Source organism: Nelumbo nucifera, chromosome 2 (assembly GCF_055504915.1).
Source record: "Nelumbo nucifera cultivar China Antique chromosome 2, China Antique-T2T, whole genome shotgun sequence".
Lineage (NCBI taxonomy): Eukaryota > Viridiplantae > Streptophyta > Magnoliopsida > Proteales > Nelumbonaceae > Nelumbo > Nelumbo nucifera.
In genome coordinates this window covers 56,771,682-56,798,341 of record NC_142650.1, presented here as the reverse complement: position 1 = coordinate 56,798,341, position 26,660 = coordinate 56,771,682, and the positions used below count along the sequence as shown (strand labels likewise).

Sequence of the window (26,660 nt, the reverse complement as noted above, 5' to 3'; positions counted from 1 at the left end):
GTCATCTCTTAATCTCCTGCCCCTTTGTTGGCTTTATTTGGGATTGGTTTGCTTCACTTTTTGGTTGCAGATGGCTTCCTCTTGTCAGCTTGGAAGGATTGTTTAGCCCTTCAAATTGCAGTTGTACAAATAAAAGAGGCAGGCTTATGTGGAGATGTACTGGGGCAGCAGTAGTTTGGACAGTTTGGGAGGAAAGAAATTCAAGAATATTTGGGGATAAGGAAGCCTTGATCGAGATCATAGCCCTAAGGGTGGCTCATTGGGTTAAAACATCAGATCTGTTTTCAGACTTTCAGGTCAATGATTTCTTCACATCTTGGGGGGCTATAGCTGCTTCCTCCTTTAGAAGACAGATAGCTACAGTGGACTGGTCACCTCCATCTGAATTTTGATGGGAGTTGTGTGGTCAATCCTGGCCCCTCCGGAATTGGAGGTGTAATCAGAGATGAGGAAGGAAATATACGTGCTTTCAGTGGACTGGTCACCTCCACAATGTTTTGTTTCTCTGCTTTCTTTTAATTAATAAAATCCTTTTATGAGTTACTGATAAAAAAACAAAATACTTGTAGGGAAAATCTATGATGATGGAAAGATTGGTTCTGAGTTTTTCCAGTATCATGTCTTTTTGGCATCATAGTCAAACCCTTCTTAATATGAGAGTAAAACTTAGAGTCTATCACAATTTGGAATTGTCTTTCAAGATTTCCAATGTTGGTCATTTGTGGATTTTTTCTGGTAATTACACTAACAATTTATGTCTTCAGTTCAAATAATAGGTACAAGGGTAAACTTTGAGATATTATAATTCCTAATATTTAATTAGAAAGCATTGCCATTTACCTCAACTGGATAAAAAATCATCTGAACTAATTGGGTTTGGTTTATTAAAAGCATGTCCATATGTCTGTGCATGTGTATGTTAATATATGAAAATGGCTATTTGCAGGCTTGTCTATTCTGTTGGTAGTAAAGTAAAAACATTTTACTAAAAGAGAAAAATGAAGACCATGGAGAAGTTGTTTTGCCAAGAAAAAAAGGCAAAAGAACTTAAATCAGAAACCAAACAACAAAGAATAACCAGTTTTCAACATTTACTAAAAATCAGTTCCCAAGGACGGAATCCCTATATCTTCAAATTTAGGATGAACTTTAATCCATTACATCATCATGGAGCAAGCAACAAATCTTCAATTTCTGTGTTGCTTTCCCTCAATTTTTCATTATGTTCTTTCCCTCCAAATTCCTCAATAGATCGCAAAAGGAACCATGCTCCAGATGATCTTCACTTGCCAGCTATTGAGGAGGAAGAAGAGGAGGGGGGGGATCTCATCTTTTTTTTTTTTTTTGGGTTTCTTTTTTATGAAAGATATCTTGTATTAAGAAAAATGAAGATACATAATACTAGCTGAAGGGGGGAGGTGTCTTTTTGAAGTGGGGGCAAGTGAGCTAGAGTGGAGCAAGATCCCCCTTGGCACAAATAATTGGGCTGCATTAAAAAGGTGTTTGGGGGGGGGGTGTTTCTGGGAGGCGGAGCCCCTGGCCCAAAATTTCTTTCCTTTTTTTTTGCTTTTTTTGTATGAGGCGTATGCCTCTAGCACACCTCATGCAAAAGGCATATGAGGCATGTGCCTCACAGACTTGAGGCTTATGCCTTAGAGGCATCAGTGCCTTGGCATACACCTTAGGGCATTTTGAGGGTACCTTGCCTGGAGGTGTGCCTCTAGGCATATGCCCCCCCCCCCCTAAAACACTAACTATATCTTACCTGAAACAGAGGAACAATGGGGGTATAGGGCCTCTACAAAGGCATGTACACATACTTTCTACAGACTTGGTAAAACTTTAAGGAACTTTAACTCTCATAGCATAAACTTATTTTTCCATTACAAGGGATGTGGGGTAGGGAACTAATAATGCGATTAGAATGGATAGGTGCGTATGGCATCTTGTGTGATAAGCATATTCTGTTAATACTAATAGGAAGTTTTGTAAGTTGACTATAAGATCAGTAATATTATATGGTAATTACATATGAATAGAGACAAGCCGTGGACAAAAGTTATCGTCAATATTTATGGAGTTCAAATCTTCCCCCCACAGAATGCACCCCAAAAAACGTCCCACAGCACATCCAATCGTGCATTGGGAACATTTTTTTTTGAGAAAATTTAACCAGAATTTATTAAGAAAAAAGGGGGGGGGGGGACAAGAGGAGGTATACAAAGCAGGGGGGGAACCCCTACAAGTTACAAAGGAGGAAGCTTGTCGCTATACAGATGCTCCAAATACACACCAAATTTAGCTAGGCCATCGGCAGTATGATTGTGTTCCCTAGGAACCCAAACTAAGTTAACATTCAAACCATCCAAAGAATCCCAAGCTTCAGTCAGATAGTGATACAGTCTCCAAGGGCCCCCTTTTTTGTCTCTCAACCATTTTATCGTTGCATTGGGAACATCTCCCAATGACAAGTACGGAAGATGTTCTCAATGCATGCTGAGATGTGCATGTGGGGCATTTTTGGGGCACATTCTGTGGGGGGCAGATGTGAACTCATATTTATGGGCTTGCCACTGATGGTTAGGATTCCTAGATTTTGGCTAGGGCTTCTAGAGCTTCTCCTTGGAAGTCCATCCATGCAATTTTATCATCCTTCTTGCCATTGACAGGTATAATCCTTGTTTTGGAAATTGTGTCAAATTCTGGGATCATGTGTGGTTGGATAATTCTCTTTTAAATGAGAAATTTCTCTCTCTCTCTCTCTCTCTGCCATTTCCAATTGTAGGGTTGAACCTATCTCTTCTTTCATTGTGCCCTCTAATTCGCCATTTGGGTTTGACTGGGGCTTGGGATTGGATCCCACTAAAAGGGATAGTTGAATTTGGACTCTTTCTTCTTCTAGATCATTTTCTTGTGCCTTTTTTCCTTCTCAGCCTTAGTTCAGCTAGAGGACAGTTTAGGGATGCCTTTTCTTGTTAGGGAGGTTTGGAGTAAGCCTATCCCACCTCATGTAGGTGCTTTTTGCTGGGAAGCCTTTTTGGAGAGAATTAACACCTATGATTTGCTTCAAAGAAAAAGACCAAATTGGTGCTTATCCCCTAACTGATGTTCTCTTTGTAAGGCTGATGGTGAGTCTTGCTACCACTTATTAATCTCCTGCCCTTCTATTTCTTCAATTTAGGAATGGTTTCTCTCTTTGTTTGGGTGCAGGTGAAACCCCCTGCCAAATATTCGAAGCTTGTTTGCCCCTACTTTTGTTAGTTGGCACTTGGCCTAGCCAAAGAAGAGGGGAAGATCTTTATGGAGATGTACAGGGGTGGTTGTGCATTGGACAGCATGGGAAGAAAGGAATCAGAGAGTCCTTCTTGATAAGATGAGAAGTAGGGATGCCTTAATTGAAGTCATTACAATTAGGGTGATCCACTGGGTGAAGTTTCTTGATCTCTTTGAGGGAGTCCATGCAGATGATTTGGTGAGGAATTGAAAGGTACTTTCTGAATCAACTCCTAGCAAGGCTGTGGTAAGACCAACTTGGTCCCCTCCTCCATGTGGTTTTGTTAAGCTGAATTTTTATGGGAGTAGTGAAGGAAATCTGGGTCCTTCAAGCATGGGGGGGGGTGTCTTTACAAATGAGGAAGGAACAATGATTGCTGTCTACTCGGGACCAATTGGTGTTGGAGATTCTTTGAGGGCTGAAATAATGGTTGTATTGGAAGGTCTTCAAAGGGCTAAAGAGCTGAATATCTATAAGCTAGTAATTGAGGGGGACTCTAGTTATTTAATGGTTGCAGAAGGAAGAGGAGGCAGGATGGTGGTGCCATATAAATGAGAAAAGAAAGAGTAAATGGTTGTCTCAAGGAATGGAAATCAATGTGCAATGGGTGAAAAGGAATGCTAATTCCTTCGTTGATACATTAGCAAAGCAAGGGATGGGAAGGGATCATTTATTTTGGTCTGTATTGTAATTATGTTGTTTGTATTTGGGAGAGTTTATCTCTCCCATCTCCTTTGTACACTTTATTAATCTAATAAATCAGTTTCTGTTATTCATCAGAGATACATCATGTACAGGAAATGTGTGTGGATGAGTTGCAAGACTATGAAGGATAGAATGAGAAACAAAAAGCACATTAGGAATGACTTAGAAGTATCCCCGATAGGCGACAAGATGAAGTGTCTTTTGAGATGGTTGGCCATGTGCATAAATGACGAATGATTGCACTATTGAGGAGTTATTTGGTGCAAGTAGAAGACCCTAAAAGAGAACAAGGGGAAGGTAGAAGAAGATGTGGGCTGAAGTAATAATAAATGATCTAAGGACCTACACATTGATAGAAGATATGACTATTTATAGAGTGCAATGCTGAGACAGGATTCATGTAGCTAACCCAAAGTGGTTGGGAGTAAGGTTTGTTGAATTGAGTTGTATTTTTTAATTTGTGATACTTTTCCTTTTTCTGTTGTTTCTTGCTGGGATGGTCTTACCAGCCTCTTTTATTTTCTCTTTCAAACTTTTTTTTTGTTAGTACTTTTTTTGTAAAGATAAAAAACCTTTGGACAAGTAAGATATTTTATCATTTTCCATCAAATTGTTTCATCATATAAAAATCTTAAAATCATTGATCTTATCCCAGAAAAAAAATTCTATGTGTGGATCTTTATATCTGCATGGTGCCATGGTCGTATGTGGAAGATTTCATTTTCTACATTATATGAAATGAAGCATATCCCTTTAATGATAAGTCAGTTTAGCAAGTGAAGCTTTAAGTTTATTGTAGTCTTGATTCTGGAGGTTCCTTTAGTAATCTGAGTTGGCAAAACCTCTTCTTGCTTTTGCAATTGGACCTCTCTCTTTCTCTCCCTCCCCCTCTTTTTTTCCTCTTTTTGTTTTGTGGAAGTCTGGAAAGTCTAACCTATGGGAACAAAAGATAAAAAATCTAGGGTAGAACTCCAATGAGAAAAGAAAAAAATAATGTGGGTGGTAAACTTTTGAAGCCTTTTTTATTTTTGAAAAAATTTGGGGGAAGGTGTTTTGGTGCCCTTTGCCCCTTTATTATGTGTCTCTATACTTCTACCATTAATATTTTCTTTTGATTAAACATCACAGCAGAAACAGAAAATCCAACAGAAATGGTTGACTGTTGGAATTCAAAGGCCATGACAAATACCAAACCAAAGTCAGTAGCAGGACTGACATCTTTCCATTGCCACACAAACAGATATTGTGAGAATCAATGTGAGAGAATGACATCATTGTACTGCAATTTTATTTGGTTTAAATATTCATGCATGCCTAGTTTGGTGAAATTGACATGTTTAGCTTGTTGTCTCATTGTTTTATGAGTCATGACCCTAACAAAATACTGACATGGTTTTTGTTTCTATATGATGTTATCTTGAACCTACTGATAATCACTAGCTTGCTTCTAAACCGATTTACACTAAAAATACCTTGACATGTCTCATGACTAGAGCGTTGATGCACGCACGTGAGGAGCCTCTGAATTTGTCGAGGTAAAACAGCAATCCAGAACATCTGGTTGTGCCTTATCTGAAACGTTTATTTCCAAGAAGAAACAGTATGGTGTCAACACAGATCTCAATGTTGTCAAAGTTACGCTGTATTACCATAGATGTCACTGGTACACTTATAGCTTACAAAGGAGAACTCGGTGATTACTACTGCATGGCAGCCAAAGCTGTAGGATTACCTTGTCCAGACTATAACCGCATGCATGAGGGATTTAAAGCTGCATACACTGACATGGCAAAACGGTATCCATGTTTTGGTTATGCAGCAAAAATGCCGAACATTGTCTGGTGGAAATCATGCGTGAAAGACTCCTTTGTCAGGGTAGGAGATATGACCACATTCTTGAATCATGACATTCCAATTTTTATCTTATCAATGCATTTTCCAGTGCTGCTATGAAGTAGAATGTTGTTTTGCTGACAGGCAGGCTACGATTATGATGAGGAGACATTTGAGAAGGTGTTCAGACGTATATATTCAGTATTTGGTTCCTCTGCACCTTATACCATCTTTCCAGATTCCCAACCATTCCTAAGATGGGCATGTGAAAAAGGGATCACTATTGGGATTGTCAGCAATGCAGAATACCGGTACCAGGATGCCATCCTTCCTGCCTTGGGTTTGGACCAGGTAAATCATAATGGTTTTATTTCTCAAAATCAACTGATTTGATGTTTAACTTGATTTGCTTCTATTTCTGCTCCTCATCACTCCAAACCTAAGGCTTGTAGAACAAATGTAGTCAAGTATCTGGTGAAATTGAAAAAACTTGATCATTTGGTTAAAGTGGCTTAATCAAGTTTTTTTTTAGAGTGATTTTAAACTTTTCCTTAAGGTGCACCTAATTTTTAGGTAATCTTACAGGGTTACAAAACACTCTTTTTAATTGAGAAGATTCTTTTCTTTTCTGAAATAAAAAACATTTTGTAATCATTTAATTTGACTTTGAAGTTTGAAATACGGTTTTTCTGCTTTTCATAAAAGACCTTTTCTTTAATAATGGATCACCCATATTTGTCAATCTGATACCTAGGCAGGTGCCTAGGCGATAAGGCACTCATGGAGGGTCGTCTCACTTGATCGTCAAGATATTTTGTACATGTGCTCTTGGATGCTTTTATATTCTTAACTTTTTGAGATTATGATAAAAAAATAGATATTATTAAACTAAATTATCCAGTTTAAGTTAAAATACTAGTTTCGTTTTGTTAATTTTCTCATTTGTTAGGGTTTAATTAATATGCATACAGCCTTGAATCCTCGAAGACTTAAAAACTTGAACCAATAAGCATGGAAGAACTCAAAAATTTATCCAATCAACACGTATTGATTATTTTCATCATTTTTTTCTTCCACCCTTTCTTTTCTTTTGTTCCTTTGCTAAGAAAGAAATGGAGGCTCAGCATCTCTATTATCTGAAATTTCTTTCTTTCTTCATTTTATTCATGAATATGTTGATTTTTTATGTTTCAAATGAAGCTTATACATTTTTTTATGAAGATCATAAACAATTAATAGCGAAAGATGGTTGCTGCTTGCTATAAAACCTAAGGAATTACCCTAAGATTCATGGTTTTTATTCAAAATAACCCATCACCTAGGCAACTAGGCGGCAATTAATATTGAAAGACAGGTTTTATTAATAAAATCCCTCACTTAGCCTTGCCTTAATGCCTTGAAATTATGCCTCTAAGATCCACTGCCTTACTTTGACTATCAAGAGATACAAAGATAGCTTAACATGTAGAGTGATGAGTTTGTGTGGTCACTACACTTTCTTTTGACCCTCCAATAAAACATGACATTTTATCGACCAAATGAAAAACCAAGCCATCCAGTGAGTGCTTACCTGGGTGATTTGGTTTTGATGTATTCACATGGTCACAACTCTTACTTGCGATCCTTTAATAAAACACATATATTCTATTAATCAAACAAAAACCAAATTATATAGTGAATGCAACTTGCATCTGCTGTTGCTACTCCAAATGACACTAACAATCCGCTAACATATGAAAAAATAAAGATTGCCTCTAGGGTCTACTACCTTACCAAGACAATTTAGAAATATCAAGGTAGCCTAACATGTTGAGTGGTTAGTTAAAATGACCATAACACTTTTATGCAACCCTCCAATAAGATACAAAATGTTATCAATCAAACAAAAGAACCAAATCACTTAGTGATTGCATGCCTGAGTAATTTGGTTTTGATGATTTCACATGGTCACAACTAGTGTTTAGAAAACCGGACCGGCCCGGCCGGTCGAATTGGTTGAACCGTGACTCGGGACTCTGACCGGTTCGGTCACATCCCAATAACCGGATTTGCTCAAAACCCGTTGAAAACCGGTTGACCGATTGGTTTAACCAAAAAACCAGTGAACCGGTCCCAGTTTCATGAAACCGCCTAGGTCCATACATAAGTGAAATTTTAAAATGTTGTTAACAAGATTTGAACTCAAGACCTCTTATTTTCATAGATTACTTAATTACCACTAATCCACCTCTTTACATATGTTAGTTAATGACTATTTATTGTACATATTACATTATTATGCACGTATTAAAAGTTGTAAAATATATTATATAGTATTTATATGACCCGTAGTACATATATGTATATGTCACGTCATCACAGTTCGACCTCCGGTTCAACCACGGTTCGACACATCATAACATGTGTTGTGATGTTATTTATCAAAAAAAAAAAACACGTGTTGTGATGTGTCCACATGGTCACAACACTTTCTTGTGACTCTTCAATAAGTTGTGAACATTTAATAACTAAAATTTAAAACCAAATCACCTTGTGAGTGCATGCCTAGGTGACTTGGTTTCGATTAGTCCACATGGTCACAACACTTTTTTGCAAACCTCCAATAATACAGACATTCTATCAATCAAATGAAAGACAAAATTACCCGGTGAGTGCATGCTAGTTGTTGTTACCCTAAGTAATACATGAATTACCCATTATCATATGATAAAATGGAAACTACCTTTAGGAGACACTACCTTACTAGGATAATCAAGAAATATGAATGTAGTTTAACATGTGGAGTGACGAGTTCATATAATCATAATCTTGTGGCCTCTAAAAAAACTTAGACATGCTATAATAAGTTGAGGGATAAACCAAAACACCCAGTGAGTGCATGGCTGGGCCATTTGGTTTTCATGAGTTCACATAGTCACACCAATTTCTTTCTTTTTTTTTTTTTGATAATTGAAATAATTTTATTAATCAGCAATAGACAATAGTACAAAGTCCCCAAGGAAAGGTACGAGTTGCAACCTCTCCGGGCTAGTTAAGTACAGATTTCCAAATTAATAACAACTTACATAGAAGCACAAAAAAGATCTTCCCTAGAAACCCCCTGTTTGGCTAAAGCATCAGCCAAAGAATTAGCAGACCTACTAACCCATTTTACCTCAACTCTCATATTGCTGGTTAACCACTTTACTTTTTTGATGAGATCTTTGTAGCCCCAAATGGTGGTATCCAAGTTTAGGAGCTACCTTGTTACCACCTGAGAGTCCCCTTCAACTAGGAGATGCTCCACCCCAAGCTGGTTGGCGATCTGAATTCCTTGTACTGCGGCAAGGATTTCTGCTCTTGTGGAATCCCCCACTCCCACCGGTCCTGAGAATAGGGAAATTATGTTGCTGTCCTTATTTCTCAGGATACCCATTATACCTGAAGGCCCGGGGTTGCCTTGGCTGCTTCCATCAAAGTTCAGCTTGATGACACCTTCCAAAGGCGGAATCCATTCTGACAGAATTCTATCATTCTTTGTTGAAGTGTTAGCTATTACTAGCCAATTCCTTCACAAGTCATCAAAGGAGAAGTCATCAAAGATATCCACAGTTTTCAGCCAATGGATTGCTCTTGTTAGGATACAATCCTTCATTTCATCTAACCCTCTTTCCTTCTCTAAGAAAAATCTTGCATTCCTTTCCTCCCAAAGAGTCTACAGAGTGGCTGCCCTGACACATTTCCACATGACCTTACCTTTTCTAGTGTGCCAAACAAAGACAGATGGGTTGAATAACAAGCTTAAATCAGAAGGCATAGACCACCTACCTCCAAATAAACAAAGGCTCCACCTCCATATAGCTGTAGCAAAGGAACGAGAGATCAGCAAATGGAAACAATCCTCATTCTCGACCTTACACAAGGAACACCAATTTGGGGAAAGACAAAGCGAGGGTCTCTTTTTCTGTAAGTTTTCCAAAGTATTGATTTTCCCATAGAAGACTTCCCAATAGAATACAACAATTTTTGGGGGAATAGGTCGCGCCCAGACTTCTTTGACAGGAAATCCTTGGGAAATGGGGTTAGAACTGAGGGCTTTTAGAAAAGAAGAGCAAGTAAAAGTACCTTTTGGAAGAGGAGCCCAAACCCTTTGATCAGAAGAAGTGGGGTCCAAGCAAACGGATTCTAGTAAACGAATTATCTCAATAACACAACTCGACTCACCATCCCTTAACCCTCTACAAAACCCAAAGTCTCAGTTTAAAGATAAGGGGTTTAACGGGCTCGGGAGAAAAGTTGCAATTGGCTCATGTTTGTGAAGGGAAATGGAATAGAGCGAGGGGAAACAATCTTTGAGGGGTTGAGTACCCACCCAAATATCCTCCCAGAATAGAATAGCATTACCAGAACAAGCATCATACCTAATGAATATGAGGAATCGAGAGAGAATACCATGTATAGCCTTCCAAGGTGTAGTAAGGGTAGCTCGACGAGATATCCTAGAATCCCAACCATTTCCTGCACAACCATGAATGTTTGCCACCACCTCATGCCATAATCTCTTTCTCTCTTGGGGCCATCTCCATAGCCACTTCCCTAGAAGGGCTACATTCTTCAGCACTATGTTCCCTATCCCTAAACCCCCTTCTTCCTTTGGTTTGTTAACTATCTCCCATCTGATCAAGTGATCCTTTTTCACCTCTCCTGGTTCCCATAGAAAGTTCCTCATTCTCTTCTCCAGTTTCTTAGCCTCCCTTGGAGGAATCCTGAACACTGAAAGGAAGTAGGTTGGAAGGTTGGCAAGTGTAGCCTTAATTAAAGTCAGCCTACCCCCTATTGAAATGTAATTCTTTTTCCAAGCCGCCAAGCACTTATCAAATTTCTCCACAATAGGGGCCCAAAAACTACTTTCTTTAGGGTTGGCTCCTAAGGGTAGCCCTAAGTATGTCAAAGGCCAAGAAGAAATATTGCAACCTAAGCATTCTGCAATGGATTCAATCTCCCTATTCTCCAAGTTTACTCCAACCACACAACTTTTATCAAAATTTACCTTCAAGTTGGAGACCCTCTCAAAAGTACTTATTAAAATCTTAAGGTTCTCCACTTTGCTCAACTCATTCCCTTCATAACAATATCATCAACAAACTGAAGGTGAGTTACTGGAATGCCTCTGCTCCCTATTCTCCATCCCTTTATTTGGCTCTTCTCATTTGCTTTGGAGAACATCTTACTAAAGACATCAGCAACAAGTGTAAAGAGGAAAGGGGAGAGTGGATCCCCTTGTTTTAGGCCTCTATTGGCTGGAATAAAGTCCTTAACCACCCCATTCACCAAGACTGAATAACGACAAGAGTTTAAGCATCATCTTATCCAATTACACCATTTATCCCCAAATCCACGTCTTCTCGACATCTCCAGCAGGAAATTCCAATCCACTAAGTCATAGGCTTTCTCCAAATCCAGTTTGCAAACAAATCCTTTCCTGCCCGATCTCTTATCTCTTCCACACTCTCGTTTGCAATAAGGATCTGATTTGTAATTTGTCTATCCTGTATAAAGGTTCCTTGTGCTTGGCTAACGAGAGAGGGGAGAACTACTTTGATCCTCCTAGAGAGCACTTTTGCCAGAATCTTATAGATGCTTGTCACCAGGCTAATTGGCCGAAAATCTTTGGGGTGTCTGGCATCATTCTTTTTGGGAATTAAGGCTATAAAGGTGGCATTGATTCCAGGACTCACAAAATGTTTATCCTCAAATTCTCTAAATACTCCAATTAAGTCTTCTTTGACTATGTCCCAACAGTCCTGATAAAATGCCATTGTAAATCCGTCAGGACCCGGTGCCTTAGCTCTATCCATAGAAAAAACAACTTGTTTAATTTCCTCTTCCTCAATCATTCTTTCCAACCATCCCTTATCTGTTTGGTTCAAAGTTGGCCAATTCTCCTCCCCTACTATTAACTGATTCTCTAAGGGTCTTTGAAAGATGGATTTGAAGTGATCCACAATCCTACTGGCAATCTCTTCTTGAGAGGTTATCTCCACACCATCAACCTCAAGCTTTAGTATCAAAATTTTCCTCATTCTCCCATTAGCCAAAGCATGAAAGAATTTGGTATTCCCATCCCCTTCCTTGATCCACTTATGTCTGGATTTTTGTCTCCAAGAGATCTCCTCCCTCAACAAAGTCTCCTCTAACTCCTTTTTCAGTTTCCTCCTCATTTCTCTATCTTGCTCATCCATCATCCCTTGGGATTCTTTTGCATCTAACTCCTCAATCTGAACCAATAATCTAGCTTTTACCTCCTCCACTCTTCCAAATTGAACCTTATTCCATTCTTTTATTTTGCCTCTCAACCTTTTTAATTTTTTGTGGAATCTAACCCCATCCCATTTCACTTCTCTCATCTCTTCAGTCCACCATTCCTTAACCTTAGGCAAGAAGTCCGGGTGTGTCAGCCACATATTTTCAAACCTAAATGGTCTAGGTCCATTGCCAAGAGGTTCTTGTCCTACTTCTATAGGGTAGTGAGAGGTTATCCTAGGTAGGGCCTTAGCCACCAAACCTCTCCAGTGGCTCTCCCAACCCTCATTAAATAGGAATCTGTCAAGCTTTGAGCAGGTTGGGTTTTCTTGGAAGTTGGACCAAGTGTAGGTAGCCTGTAGTAAAGGAAGCTCCCGTAACTCACAGGAATTTATGAAGTCATTGAACTTCCTCATACTATTTGTAATGGCCTGCCTAGGATTATTTGACTCATTTGTGAATCTTATTGCATTAAAATCACCCCCCAAACACCAAGGACCTTCCCACAAACCTTGAATTCCATGAAGCTCCTCCCATAACTCACTCCTCTCTGTGATTATTTGGACCATACACATTTGTTAGCACCCAAGTAAATCCATCTTCCACCATTATGAATTTTAGGGATACAGTGAAGTTTCCTATTAGCTTCTCTACTGGTTCTCCGAAGTCCTCCCTCCACAAAGTTACTATTCCCCCCGAGGCTCCCCACGACGGAGCTGAGCACCATCTTACCCCTCTTATTTTCCAGATCTCTCTGACCCACCTTCTATCCAGTTCAACTAATTTTGTCTCCTGCAACATCACAACATCAGGTCTTTCTCTCCTAAGTAGCTCCTTAATCGATCTCCTTTTTCTGGCACTACCCAAACCTCTTACATTCCAGCTTATTATCTTCATTACCTCTCAAGAATTTAGCCCTCCATTATAGTGTTCCTTCATTTAGAACCCTTCTTTCTTTCCCCTTTGCCACTGAACTCGATATCCCCTTCAATGTCCATTATTAGTCTCTCTACTTCAGACTTTTTCTTCTTTTTCCTACCCTTATTTTCCACTGACTTCCTATTCTGCCCTTTATTTCCTAATTCCTGCCCCAATCTATTGGTTCTTGCCTCTGATTTAGGGTTTTTTGGAGCCACCTCTATCATTTCCTCATTCTGTTTATATTCCTCCAGTAGGGCACAAATCTGCTCCCAAATCCATTCTAACTCCTCTTGTTTCCTTTCTAACAACCCAACTCCCTTCTCTGATCGGACTCCATCATTATCACTCGCCACTTCCCTGCTACCAATTGGTTGGTCTGGTTGGGATTTCAGGACATCTGTTACAGGCAAAGAACCCAAGTTAGTATCTAAAACCAAATGGACAGGCTTACCTGGAGTTAGCATAGATGGTTGCATGTGGACCGGTTGCTGGGTATCAATTCTTGGAGTCAGGACTAGACCCTTCCCCTTTTCCGGACTCAGCAGTGGAAGCGGACTAGGTACAACCAATACTTCCTCACCCTCTACAGTCATAGAAACTTCACTTCTCTTTCCCTCTGCGTGAATCCTTAGGTAAGGCTCCAAGTTTGAGTCTTGTCTCTCTGGCCTGATGTCCTGACTAGGCTGCACATATGGAATGGACTTGTTTATTGGCCGGGATGCACTCTGCCTTACCTCTTTCAGTGTTCCCAACTCCACCTGTCTTTTGTATAGCATACCCAGTTTGGGAAAGATCTGTTCTCTGCTGCTAAGGTTCACTCTTCTTTGCGTTTTGATATTACCAGAATCTTGCGAATCCGTCTCCTCCTCTAGGAATAACAGTTCAGTGTTTAGGCTACCCTCTTCCAGTATATCTCTTGGCTTTTGGAGGTCGATACTTCCCAAGCTAATGGTTTCTTCCAAATCTGAATCGGAATTAGAAAGTTCTTCATCGTCTGTCAAACTTTCCGAATCAGAGTCGAAAACCTCACTGCTCTTCACACTCCTGGGGTTACGGCGTTCCTGTTTCTTATGCGGCCTCTTCTTCGAGGGTCTCCACTGTAACGATCTGGAGACCTTCGCTGAACTGTTCGAACGAGAGAAAGGGCTTGAGGAAGACGATGGTATATAGATTTTACTGTCTACCTGAGGAGCCAACCTTGTCACGTGCTCCTTTAAGTTGTCATGCCCCCCCTCACTCTTGGGTCTTTTAAGCATAGCCCACTTAACTTTTCAGGCCTACTGGGCCTCAAATTACAATTTAGAGATGGGCCTGCTGGTTGGACTCCCGTGCATATTCCTGAGGCTACCAATACCTCTGCCCTTCCATCATTTGAATCATTCAAAACATTTTGTTTGGCGCCACAAGCAGCTACCTGAGCAAAGGTTCTATTGGTTGTCAAACCTTTACCTTGTGTCACACGTCTCCTAATAGTCTCCTGACCCAAATCTTTTGGACTGCCTAAAGGTAGAGTTTCCATTTCAGTGAAACTTCCTTGTCTCTTTTTTCCAACCAACTTCAAGCTGCCACGTAACTCCATTTCCTCCACCTTTTCGTCTTCCTCTTGCCTTGCCTCCCTCCAAAGGTTACCTTCAATGGAGGACACTAACCAAACTGGTAAGAACAATTCATCCACAATTACAATCACCTTCCTTGGTATATCTTCTGGTTTTACTCCACCCAGTAGAATGGCTGCACTTTGCAAATCTCCCCAGAAGACACCATCAAGGCGAGCTCCACACAGCAAAGCAATTGAGTTTGCAGTTTCTTGATTCCAGAGATGGAATGGCAGCCCAACCACTCGGACAGTAACATTATCTTCCATTAAGAACACTTTCGAATTTGAAGAACAAGACCATTTATAGACTGAAAAGGTCCCCAGAACATCTTGGATACAACATGCTCTAACATTTACCTGGTTTTCGAAAGGGTCCAATACTGCCTTAGCAGAATCAAACGGAGTTAAGATGAAGGTGCTTCTTAGCTCCAGTTTGAGCTTCAGTAGTTCTGCAACTTTCCACCAATCTGTCACCAATCCTCCAGCTTCAACCACTAGTGTTCTTTCCCATTTTCCTGCTGTTCCATCTGCTATCCAGGAAGGATCCCTCCTACTGTTTGCCATGGTTAAAAATTTCTTTTCTGGTACCTCTTCCTTATACATGATCTGTCTTCTAGTTTCTGGTCTTAGTTCCCTTTCATCAATTTCCGATAGTTCTTTTTTTTTTTTTTTCCAATTCCCTTCTATTTAGGAAATTTGTTAGTATCCCAGCTATCTTTATCCATCCTTTGCCATTCTTCCCTTGAGGGAAGCAAACCATCTGCTTCCTTCCTTTAGAAAAATATTCAGTGAGAGATATGAATGCACCCTTTGCATTCCCCTTGTTCTCCATCACATACCTCCTACCTGACTCTGAGGACTTTTCTTTCCATTTTGTCTGTTTCCCTTTAGTTGCTGCATCAAAGACATATTCCTTCACCCAGACAATCATGTCTGAGCCTTCCACAAGAACCGTAGCCCTCTTCTGTTCTCTTATTTTCAGTCCCATTCTTCCTTTGATCCGTATTTCTTCAAAGAGAAAATCTTTGGCCTCTACCCTCAAAGCTGACCTCCATTTTGCTTTCTCCACAAAGCCTCCTTCCACTAAGCCTCTACCCTCAAAGTCTCTTATTTTCAGTCACACCGATTTCTTTCGACCATCCAATAAACCACAAATATGCTATTATCAATCAAATGGAAAACCAAATTACCTAGCGAGGGTATGTCTGCTATTGCTACACCAAATAATACAAGAACAGTCCACTATCATTATAAAATAGAGACTACCTCTAGGATATACCACCTAACCATGACAATCAGGTAATAATACCAAGGTAGCTTAACATGTAAAGTGATGCCTAGGCAATAAAGCAGTCATGGAGGGTTGACTCAGTTGCCAAGATATGTTTTACATGGTGCTATTGGACACTTTTATATTATTAATTTTCTGAGATTATAATAATAAAACAGGCATTATTAAACTAAATTATTCAGTTTGAGTCAAAATTCTAGTTTCTTTTTATTATTTTTCTTATTTGTTAGGGTTCCACCAAGGTGTATATTGTCTTAAACTCTCGAAGACTTGAAAACCTAAACTAATAAGCATAGTGAACTCAAAATAGAGGTTCAGCCCCTTTATTTTCTGAAACTTATTTTCTTTCTTGCATTTTTTTCCATGAATATGTTGATTTTGTATGTTCTAAATGAAGTTTATACATTTTTTTTTGATCAGTAAATGAAGTTTATACATTTTTTTATGAAGATTGTTAAAGTTCGGCCTTGCCTAGAAGTCTGTTTTGTTTGTTAGCTGAAAGGTAGAGTAAACAGAAAGAAGGAAGAGAGAAAAGAAGAAGGAAGAAAGAGGAAGGAGAAGAGAAAAAGTTTGGTTCGAAATTAGGAAAGTCAACCCTAGTTTCAGCCAGACCTGTTATTATATTATTAATGTAATTGGAAAAGACATAAGTGCCCTTATTGTAAGAGGCACTTGAACTAACATAATAGTACACAACAGCACTCTCAATAGGTACAAAGACCAAAATACCCCTTCACTAACACTCCCCCTCAAGCTGGTGAGTATATATCATATAATCCCAGCTTGTTACATATGTAGTCCACTCTCCCCCGACTCAAACCTTTTGTAAACAAGTCTGCCCACTGATTTCTTGTATTAACATATGCAGTCTCTATCACTCCATTCAACACCTTCTCTCTCACAAAATGACAGTAAACTTTGATGTGCTTGGTTCTTTCATGAAACACCGGATTGGAAGAGATATGAACTGCCGCTTGATTGTCACAATAGAGCTTCATTGGAGTACTGATGTCATATCCTATCTCCTGTTGAAGGTTCCTTAGCCACACCAATTCACAAGCAGTATATGCCATGGTCCTATATTCTGCTTTTGCACTGCTTCTTGCCACAACTGTTTGCTTCTTACTTTTCCACGTTACCAGGTTACCCCCCAGGTAGGTGCAATAGTCTGTGGTAGACCGTCTATCAGACATAGAACCTGCCCAATCAGCATCGGTGTATCCTTCTACTTCCAGTTTTCCACCACTTTTGTACAGCAAACCACGGCCAGGAGCTCCTTTCAAGTACCTCACAATCCTTAGCACTGCATTCCAATGTGGGACCAAAGGTTTCTGCATGAACTGACTCACCACACTAACCGCAAATGAAATATCTGGCCGAGTAATGGTTAGGTAGTTTAGTTTGCCTACAAGACGTCGGTATCTGCCAGGGTCTTCAAATACTTCACCTATATTACTGCTCAGCCTCGTATTTGTTTCCATAGGTGTCTCAGTCGGTTTAGTACCCAACAAACCTGTTTCTTCCGGTAAATCAAGCACATATTTCCTCTGACACAAATTAATGCCATGCTTAGATCTTGCTACCTCTATGCCCAAAAAGTATTTCAATTTGCCAAGGTCCTTTGTCTGAAAGCGTTCCTGTAGAAATGCCTTCAATCTGTCAATGCCCATTTTATCATTCCCAGTCACAACGATATCATCTACATACACCACTAGTAGTATTTTACCTGCCGGAGAGTCATGATTGAAGACAGAGTGATCAATTTGGCACTGTTTCATACCAAACTTCTTGACCACCTCACTGAACCTACCAAACCATGCTCGAGGGGACTGTTTAAGTCCATATATAGCCTTCTTAAGTTTGCATACCTTACCATCCTCCCCCTGAGCAACAGACCCTGGTGGTTGCTCCATGTAGACCTCCTCGAGCAAATCACCATGCAAAAAGGCAGTTTTGATATCTAGTTGATGTAGAGGCCAATCATACATAGCTGCAAGGGAAATGACAACACGAACTGATCCTATCTTAGCAACTGGGGAGAATGTCTCTGTGTAGTCAATGCCATAGGTTTGGGAGTACCCTTTTGCAACCAGCCGCGCCTTCAGGCGCTCAACACGACCATCTGGCAAGTACTTAACGGTATACACCCACTTACAACCGACAGCCTGCTTCCCAGGAGGAAGAGTGGTGAGGTCCCAAGTGTGATTATGATGTAGGGCAGAGAGCTCTTCTTCCATAGCACGACACTACTCTGGAGAGGTATGGGCTGCCTGAACATCCTTAGGAACAACCACTGAGGATAACAAGGAGATGAACTGGTGATGGGAGGCGGAGAGGTGAGTAAGGGAAACAAAATTGGAAATAGGGTGAAGGGTGTAGGTCCGTTTACCTTTCCGTAAGGCAATAGGAAGATCAAAGTCGGAGGCTGGTGTCGGATCTGGAGCCGGATCTGTCGATGGTGATGAAGCCGGAGGAGGCGCAGCCGGTACACGTGGGCGATGTGTATACACATGACGGATAGGTGGACGGTCAACGGACGGTGGCACCGGAGGCAAGGATGTAGGCACGACTAGAACCAGAGGAGGAGGATCAGCCACAGGAAGGGGAAGAGGAGGTGATGTGGAGGAAGCAGCATCATCGGACCCCACGAAGAACGGAGTAGACTCAAAGAAAGTGACATCAGCACATACCAAAGAACGACGAGAACTGGGATGGTAACACTTGTACCCTTTCTGAGTCCGGGAATAGCCAAGGAAGATACACTTAAGGGATCGTGCATCTAACTTGTCAGTCCCGGGACCCAGATTATGGACGAAGCAGACACACCCAAATACCCGAGGAGGAAGCGGAAACGGAGACATGTTGGGGAACAAGACACTAAAAGGAGAACGACCATCAAGAATAGACGTGGGCATCCGATTAATTAAGAAACAAGAGGTGAGCATTGCATCACTCCAAAAGGGTTTGGGAACATTCATGTGGTGCATGAGTGAGCGTGCCGTTTCTACAAGATGTCGGTTCTTTCTCTCAGCAACCCCATTTTGTTGTGGGGTGTAGGTACATGAAGTTTGGTGTATAATGCCATGTTGGTCCAAGTATTCTTGAAAAGATGAAGACAAGTATTCACGGCCATTATCAGAACGGAAAATTTTGATGTGAACGCCAAATTGATTGCGGATCTCAACATAAAATTTTTGGAAGATGGCAAATAATTCACTTCTTTCTTTCATTAAATAGAGCCACGTCATTCTTGAAAAGTCATCAACAAAAATAACAATATCTGTGTCCATTATATGACATCACTTTATAAGGACCCCAAACATCTGAATGAATTAAAGAAAAAGGACTCGACACACGGTTATCAACCCTAGAACTAAAGGGAACATGATGGTGTTTCCCAAATTGACACGACTCACAATCAAGAACATAAAGTTGACTCAATGAAGGGACCAAGGACTTCAGCGCTTTCAGCGAGGGATGACCAAATCTACAATGCCACTGGAGAGGAGAAATAGAGGACTGAAGGGCCGTTGACATTCTTCCACCACCATCAAGATAATACAGTTCACCGGCTTCATGCCCTCCACCAATCTTCATCCCCGTCTTGAGATCCTGAAAAACACACATAGAGGGGTAAAATGTAACAGAGCAAGTAAGGGACTTGGTCAGCTTACTAACAGATATAAGATTAAATGGAAGCTTAGGTACATATAAAACAGAGGATAGGGACACAGGGTCTAGGTCAACATTACCAACACCACGAATAGATGATGTGGAGACATTAGCAAGGGTAACAGATTGTGATGTTGAGCAATGAGTGAGAGATGAAAACACACCTGGAGTTCCCGTCATGTGATCGGAGGCTCCAGAGTCGATAATCCAGGGGTTGGGTGTGGATGCCAAACAAGCCATACCTGAGTGTGCAAAGGTAGCTGTGTTCTGCTGTGACGTGGATTGAACAAACCTTTCATACTCATCACGAGGAACACTCACCATCTCCTTGCCTGGACCATCTGGAGAGGTAGAAGGCATCTGGTCAGCTGACCGGTTCTCCTGTCTAAAGCTGGAACTGGTGTCACTAGTCATGGCATGGTTGGCCCACGTCGAGGGTGGACCATGTAAGTCATAGCATTAGTTAATAGTATGTCCATCCAAACCACAATGAGTACACCTCCGTGGACCCGAGCCACGTCCTCTACCACGAGCTCTCCCTGAATCTCTGCCTCCAGTACGACCACCACCACGAATATGTGTAGATCCACCACTACCACTCCGGCCATACACTGGACCACTACTGCCACCACGGCCAGGCTGGGCTCCTTGAGCCCCACTTCTGCCACCTCGTCCTCTCGACACTACAAATGCTGATTTATCTGAGATATTAGAGTTTTCCATAGATCCAATGGAAGTCCTCCAAAGACGAGAAAACACCTCCTCTAAAGATGGAAGGGCAGATCCTCCTAGTATCTAGGCTCGTACTGGTTCATACTCAGACTTCAGCCCCACCAGAGACCGAGTCACATCAAGCTGCTCTCGCTGTTGCTGTTGAACCTTGACATCAGAAGTGAGACGGTGATAGACATTTAGCTCATTACGGATATTTCTCATACTGGCATAGTACTCCTCAAGGCTCTGATTTCCCTGTTGCAGATTGAAGAATTTCTGATACAGTTGATATACCCTAGTTATATTATCCTGACCAGAATACAAATTCTTAGCATGATCCCACACCTCTTTGGCTATGTCAAGAAACATGAAGTTCACACTGATTCTGGGTTCCATACTGTTCCACAACCATGTGATAATCTGTGCATCTTCCTGTTCCCAGTCTTCATACTCTGGAGAATTAGTGGGGGGTTTCTCCTCTCTTATGTGCTTTACCTTCTTCGCCTTCAGAAAAACCTCTACAGACTTGGCCCAAGGGACATAATTTTCTCCATTCAGTTTAATGGAGGTCATTTGGACATTCAGGTAGTCAATTGATATCATCACACTAGGTTTACTATCACTGTTATCTGCCATTGCCGAATTCCCTTATCACTGAATCCTGAGCACTACACACTGCACACTGCACACAGACACTTCACCGAAATCTGCACACTGATTTCAGCAATAACAAAGGCTGAAAGCCGTACTTGTAACACCACAAACCCTACTCTACAGCTACCGGAAGTTTCACCATTAAGTAAACACTACTTCCCTTCGAATCACACACAAACCAGCATAAACCCTAGCATAAACCCTAGCATACTGCAATCTGAAAACCCATCATGCGATCTGTACCACACCTCTCATGTGTTCCATAACAGAAAATATGCATAAAAAAAAACTCCTTACCTCATCGCCTGAAGGCCAACCACACGAAGGAATGAAACACCACTGCACCACACGCACCAGCCCTACATTAATTAGGGGAGGGCTTAGAAACCACAGCAACCAATCACCAACGACACCACCGGAGGCATAGAAACCTCCAAGGGAAGAGGGCGATCACTCCTTTTCAGCCCTTTTCCCAGTCTCCAACCAACGGCTGAGAAATCCAAGAGAAACCCTAGTTCGAATGCACAGAAAACAGAATTCTAGCAGGTCTGATTTGTTTGATGTTGCTCTGATACCATGTTAAAGTTCGGCCTGCCCTAGAAGTCTGTTTTGTTTGTTAGCTGAAAGGTAGAGTAAACAGCAAGAAGGAAGAGAGAAAAGAAGGAAGAAAGAGGAAGGAGAAGAGAAAAAGTCTGGTTCGAAATTAGGAAAGTCAACCCTAGTTTCGGCCAGACCTGTTATTATATTATTAATGTAGTTGGAAAAGACATAAGTGCCCTTATTTAAGTAAGAGGCACTCAAACTAACATAATAGTACACATCAGCACTCTCAACAGGTACAAAGACCAAAATACCCCTTCACTAACAAAGATTATAGACAATTAATAGAAAGATGGTTGCTATGAAACCTAGGGTAGGATTCATGGTTTTTATTCACAAAAATCCCATCGCCTAGGCGACAAAGTGCCCCTTATCGCCTAGCTTTGCCTCAGCGCCTTGAAAACTATGGGATCACCATCTTTTCTTTGTTCTAATGAAAGTCATTCTCTGATCATTTAACTCAGTATACTTTTTTTCTAGTTTTCTCTTAATGTGAAACCAAATTATCCTATCAGATCCCCAAAGAATGTTCATTGTGGATGAATGTTCAAGGAGGCTTAATTATTTGTCTTTCAAAAAAAAAAAGAGTTGATTATTTGGAAGATGACACAGTTAATTATTTATATTATCATTCTAAATGTTTGCCATGCACTTCTCTAAATTGCATTTTTGGTGTTTGGTTTTCAGGGTTCCGAATGGGACTTTGGTGTGTTCTCTGGTCTCGAAGGTGTGGAAAAGCCAGACCCTAGAATCTTTAAAATTGCCCTGGAGAAGGCTGGAAATATTGCACCAGAGGAAGCTTTGCATATTGGAGACAGCATGCGGAAAGACTACCTGCCTGCAAAAAGCATTGGAATGCATGCATTGCTGTTGGATAGATTCAAGTCACCTGATGCTGAGAGTTGGAGGAAATCTGGTGCAGTTGTGCTTTCTGATCTAGTGGCTACACAGGCTTGGCTTACTTCAGAGAAATCCTCCTAAGGAGCTTGTTCCTTTACTCTGGGTGTTTTTGGTGGCTGGATTAGTGAATGCTAGTACTCTCAATTTTGGATGGAAATGTTTCCTTGGGTATGTAATGCATTGTTTGCATACCCCCAAATCCCCAATACCCCCAATCGGCAGGGTTAAATAGTCTTTTGATTCTCAGTTTAACTGACGGTTCTAATGTTCTAAAAAAAAGAAAAAAAAAACAGTTATAATGATTATATTATTAGCTTTGTTATTTCTCGTTTGTCTTGCATAACAGACTTGGGAGCTCTCATTTATGATATCCCTCTGGATACACAAAACATTATTCTTTACATGGTTGCAAATTATAGACACTTTCTATGATGAAAACGAAATTTTCTTGGGGAATTTAGAGGTTCCCCAAAATGTGATAATATGGTGAAAACAGACCGACCCTATGTCAACAGATTTTCACCTGAATGATCATGATGATGGAAGAAGAGGAGGGCCAAATCTTTTCTTGAAGACAATTGCAAGAATCTGGAACTCTTAAGGCCGGCCCAAGAAGTTGTCCTATATGTCCTTTGAGGAAATGTCTCCTCTATAATCTATATGGGGATAATCCTCAAATCAAATGCACCTAACCTTGCCTTATAGTTGAAGGTGCTGCCAAGTGCCTTCTTTCTTAAACTTGAATCAAAGACATTCATCTTCTTTTACCTCTTATTGCAATAAATGATTGATTGTGGTTGTTCAAGAGTAACCCTATTGACAGACTGACTGCTACATGCATGGATGCAAGTCCAGAATCCATCATCCTGAACTCATTAACCATGACAACCATCTGTTAATCTTCCAAGACAAATTCCCATCTGTTGTACATTTGAATTCTGCCAGTCCTGGCTTGTCTAAGACTGCCAGTCTCAAGCCAGACCATGAACATGAATCTGTTGTTGATTTGAAGAACTTGACAAAAGAAGGGGGGTTATTGATAGTTTAAATGCATAGTTGTTCCATATAAAGACAATCAAATTTGTTTGTGAAATACAGTCAGCTTAGTGTATAGACTGTCTACAGATATCTTTCTCTACAGAACACAGCTCAGTATTTCCCCCTTCTTTCCAAGCACTTGCAGTTGACTTGACATGGAAACTTGAGGGCATAATCCACCTCAAATGGCCCAGATGTAAAACTTCTAACTCTACAGAACTCAAGAACCATTGCAAGGTGAAAGCTTGAATTTTTGGAAGCATGTACGAAGCAGTTTATCTGAAATCTACAGAACTCAACACCACTAGTTGCAATGAGATTGCTTAGCTGGAATGTTAGGGGGGCGGGTAGGCCTAGCCTACAAGGCTACAACGCCAAGTAGTTGATCTTATTCGATTATTGATTACATAAAATAGATGTTCTTTTTCTGATGGAAACAAGGGTAAATCTGGAGAGAGAGCAAAAAAAAAAACAAAAATGTTAGTTCTTTGCATTTTGTGTTGATCCAGTGGGTTTTGCGGGGGGATCATGGGTTTTATGGAACAATAATTATTGTAATCTCCGGATTATTTTTTCAAATGACCGACTGATTCATGCTAGCATTAATGATACCTCTTCGAATAGAGTATGGCTCTATACATTTGTGTATGCTCTCCCAAATAAAGTTGAATAGAGACAAGTTTGGGATTGGATTTGAGAAATTTCGGAAACAATTAATGATCCATGGTGTTTAATAGGCGATTTCAATTCGTATAAATATAGTGAAAACAAGATAGGAGGTAGGGTGGTTATGCCAAGTCAAACAAGGGATTTTAACAATCTTATTACTGTAGTCTTATGGATATGGGTATGGTTGGGAACCCATTTACTTGGAAGAATAGGATTACTTGGGAACGGCTTGATTGGGTTCTGGTTAATGAGAATTGGAGAAGACTTTTCCCTTGCTCTATTTTAAAAAAATCTTCCTTTTTTAGCTTCTGACCATACCCCTTGTGCTTCAAACTGATTTACCTCTTTCGAATGGTTCCAAACCATTTAGATTTGAATCAATGTGATGTCTTGACCCCATGATAACTGACATTGTTTTTCAAGCCTGGAATATTGAAGATGGTAGGACAAGAGCAATTCAATTCATTAAGAAAAGGAATAGGGTGGTTGCCAGTTTAAGGAGTTGGAACAAAAACCACTTTGGCAATATTTTTAAGAAAAAAAAGGATATTCTCAAATCCCTCGAAGATGTTCAAAGGAGGTTAATGGAGGACAATACTAATAGAACCCTCCTCAAACTTGAGAGGGCTTACTAAAATCAACTCAACAAAATTTTGGAAAGGGAAGAGGCCTATTGGGACCAAAAAGCTTGAATCGATTGGATCAACTTGGGTGATAGAAACAATAGTTTCTTCCACACTATGGCCACTATTAGGAAGGCAAGAAATCGAATTGTCTCAGTTAAGGATGGTCAAGGAAGTAAGGGATCTTGACCTTTTTAGAAAAATTTTACCAAAGATTCCAATCTGAGGGAACTAAAGGTGCTGAGGAGTTTCTAGAGGAAATTAAGCCTAGCATTACTAAAGAACAAAATGAAGAAATTATAAGAGAAGTTGCTGATAAAGGAGATTTATGAAGCTCTCCAAACAATCAAGGATCTAAAAGCCCCAGGGATAGATGGTTTAAATGCCCTCTTTTTTAAAAAGTTTTGGAACACGGTCAAAGACTCGATCAATCAGGTTGTCAAAGCTTTAAATAAAATTTTTCTAGTTCTTATTCCAAAAAATGGAAATCCAGAAACAACTAATAATTACATACCAATTAGCTTGTGTAATGTAATTTACAAAATCATCTCAAAAAATTCTGGTTAATAGAATTAAGCCCTTCCTTGACAAAATTATATTTCCGTACTAGAGTGCCTTTGTCCCTAACAGATAAATTAATGATAATATCATGATTCTCTATGAAAAGGAAAAAAAGGAAAATCAGGTATGTTGGCCTATAAGATTGATATGAAGAAAGCGTATGATAGAATCTAGGGGTGGCAATTTTTCACCCAACCCACTGAACCCATCCAATCCACGCAGTATCTAACCCACCCAACCTGCCCATTTACCCATTTAAATGGGTTGGGTTGGGGATAACCATTACAAACATAAGTATTAATTCCTTTGCCTTTTTAATTTTCTTCATTTGAATTAAATAATTTATAATTAATGCATTAATTTTCTATTAATTATTGACTAAATTTAATTTTGTCTTGAATCAACACACTTCACCCAATATAAATTCAAATCAATTTGACCCAAGTCTGGACTAGTTCAACGTGGTTTGATCCGATCCGGGTCGACCCAAAACCAAAATAGACCCTGGGCGGGATGGTTTGGTACCGCATGCTCTGGCCGGTTTGGGTCATCTGGTCCAACCATTATCATCACAACCCAACCCAACCCAACACAAGTTGATCCGGGTCGACCCGAATCCGAAATTGACCCCGGGCGAGATGGTTCGGTAACGCTTGCTCTGCCCCAGTTTGGGTCGCCTGGTCCAACTAGTACTCACAAAGCCTGACCCAACCTTGTACAAGTTGATTTGTGTCAACCCGAATCTGAAACGATTTCGGGTGGGATGATTCGGTGCCTACGTGCTTTGCCCGGTCTGAACCGTCTGTCTGACCAATATCCACACAGATCGACCTGAATCCGGACCGACCCGATTTACTTATGTCGAACCACTTTGGGTCAGTCGGTTTGGTCCCAAATCCGCGCACAAACCTGATATGGTCTGGTCCAAGTCAATCCACCATTAGACCTATTCATGGGCTGGGCCGGGCCGGGCTTTCACTCTGCATTAACTGATTTTTCTAAGACCCGAGCCCGAGCCCGACCCGACCATCGGGCCTACAACTTGGGCCCGAGCCTTACCCTTATAAAAAGCCTGAAGCCCAGGCCTGAAGTCTAGCTCATGCCGCTGCTATTGCTGAGAGAAATTATAAAGAAAAAATAAAAAAATGTATATATTAAATTATTAATATATATATATATATATATATATATATATTCTAATAAATATTATATATTTTATAAAATATATAATGCTGAGTTGGGTCGAGCTTTTTTGACAAATCCCGTGCCCAGCCTGAAACACAGTCGGGCTTGTTGTTTTGGGCCCGAGGTCAGGCCCGCAGGCAT

The 26,660-nt window shown here is 40.4% G+C and overlaps 1 protein-coding gene across 4 annotated transcripts in view; it reads left to right on the top strand.

Annotated features, from left to right (window-relative positions):
- LOC104587356 (uncharacterized) overlaps nt 1-22,865 on the top strand; it is a 33,570-nt gene extending 10,705 nt beyond the window's left edge. For 3 of the 4 annotated variants that reach the window (XM_010244928.3, XM_010244931.3, XM_088898463.1), the window contains exons 2-4: nt 5,473-5,854; nt 5,957-6,163; nt 22,231-22,865. In XM_010244928.3, the coding sequence (XP_010243230.1) occupies nt 5,582-5,854; nt 5,957-6,163; nt 22,231-22,524 (774 nt within the window). In that variant the 5' untranslated portion in view covers nt 5,473-5,581 and the 3' untranslated portion in view covers nt 22,525-22,865. Of the gene's footprint in view, nt 1-5,101; nt 5,237-5,472; nt 5,855-5,956; nt 6,164-22,230 lie in introns of those variants that run through there. The other variant, XM_088898464.1, reaches the window with a different exon arrangement.
- The last annotated feature ends 3,795 nt before the right edge of the window (nt 22,866-26,660 follow it).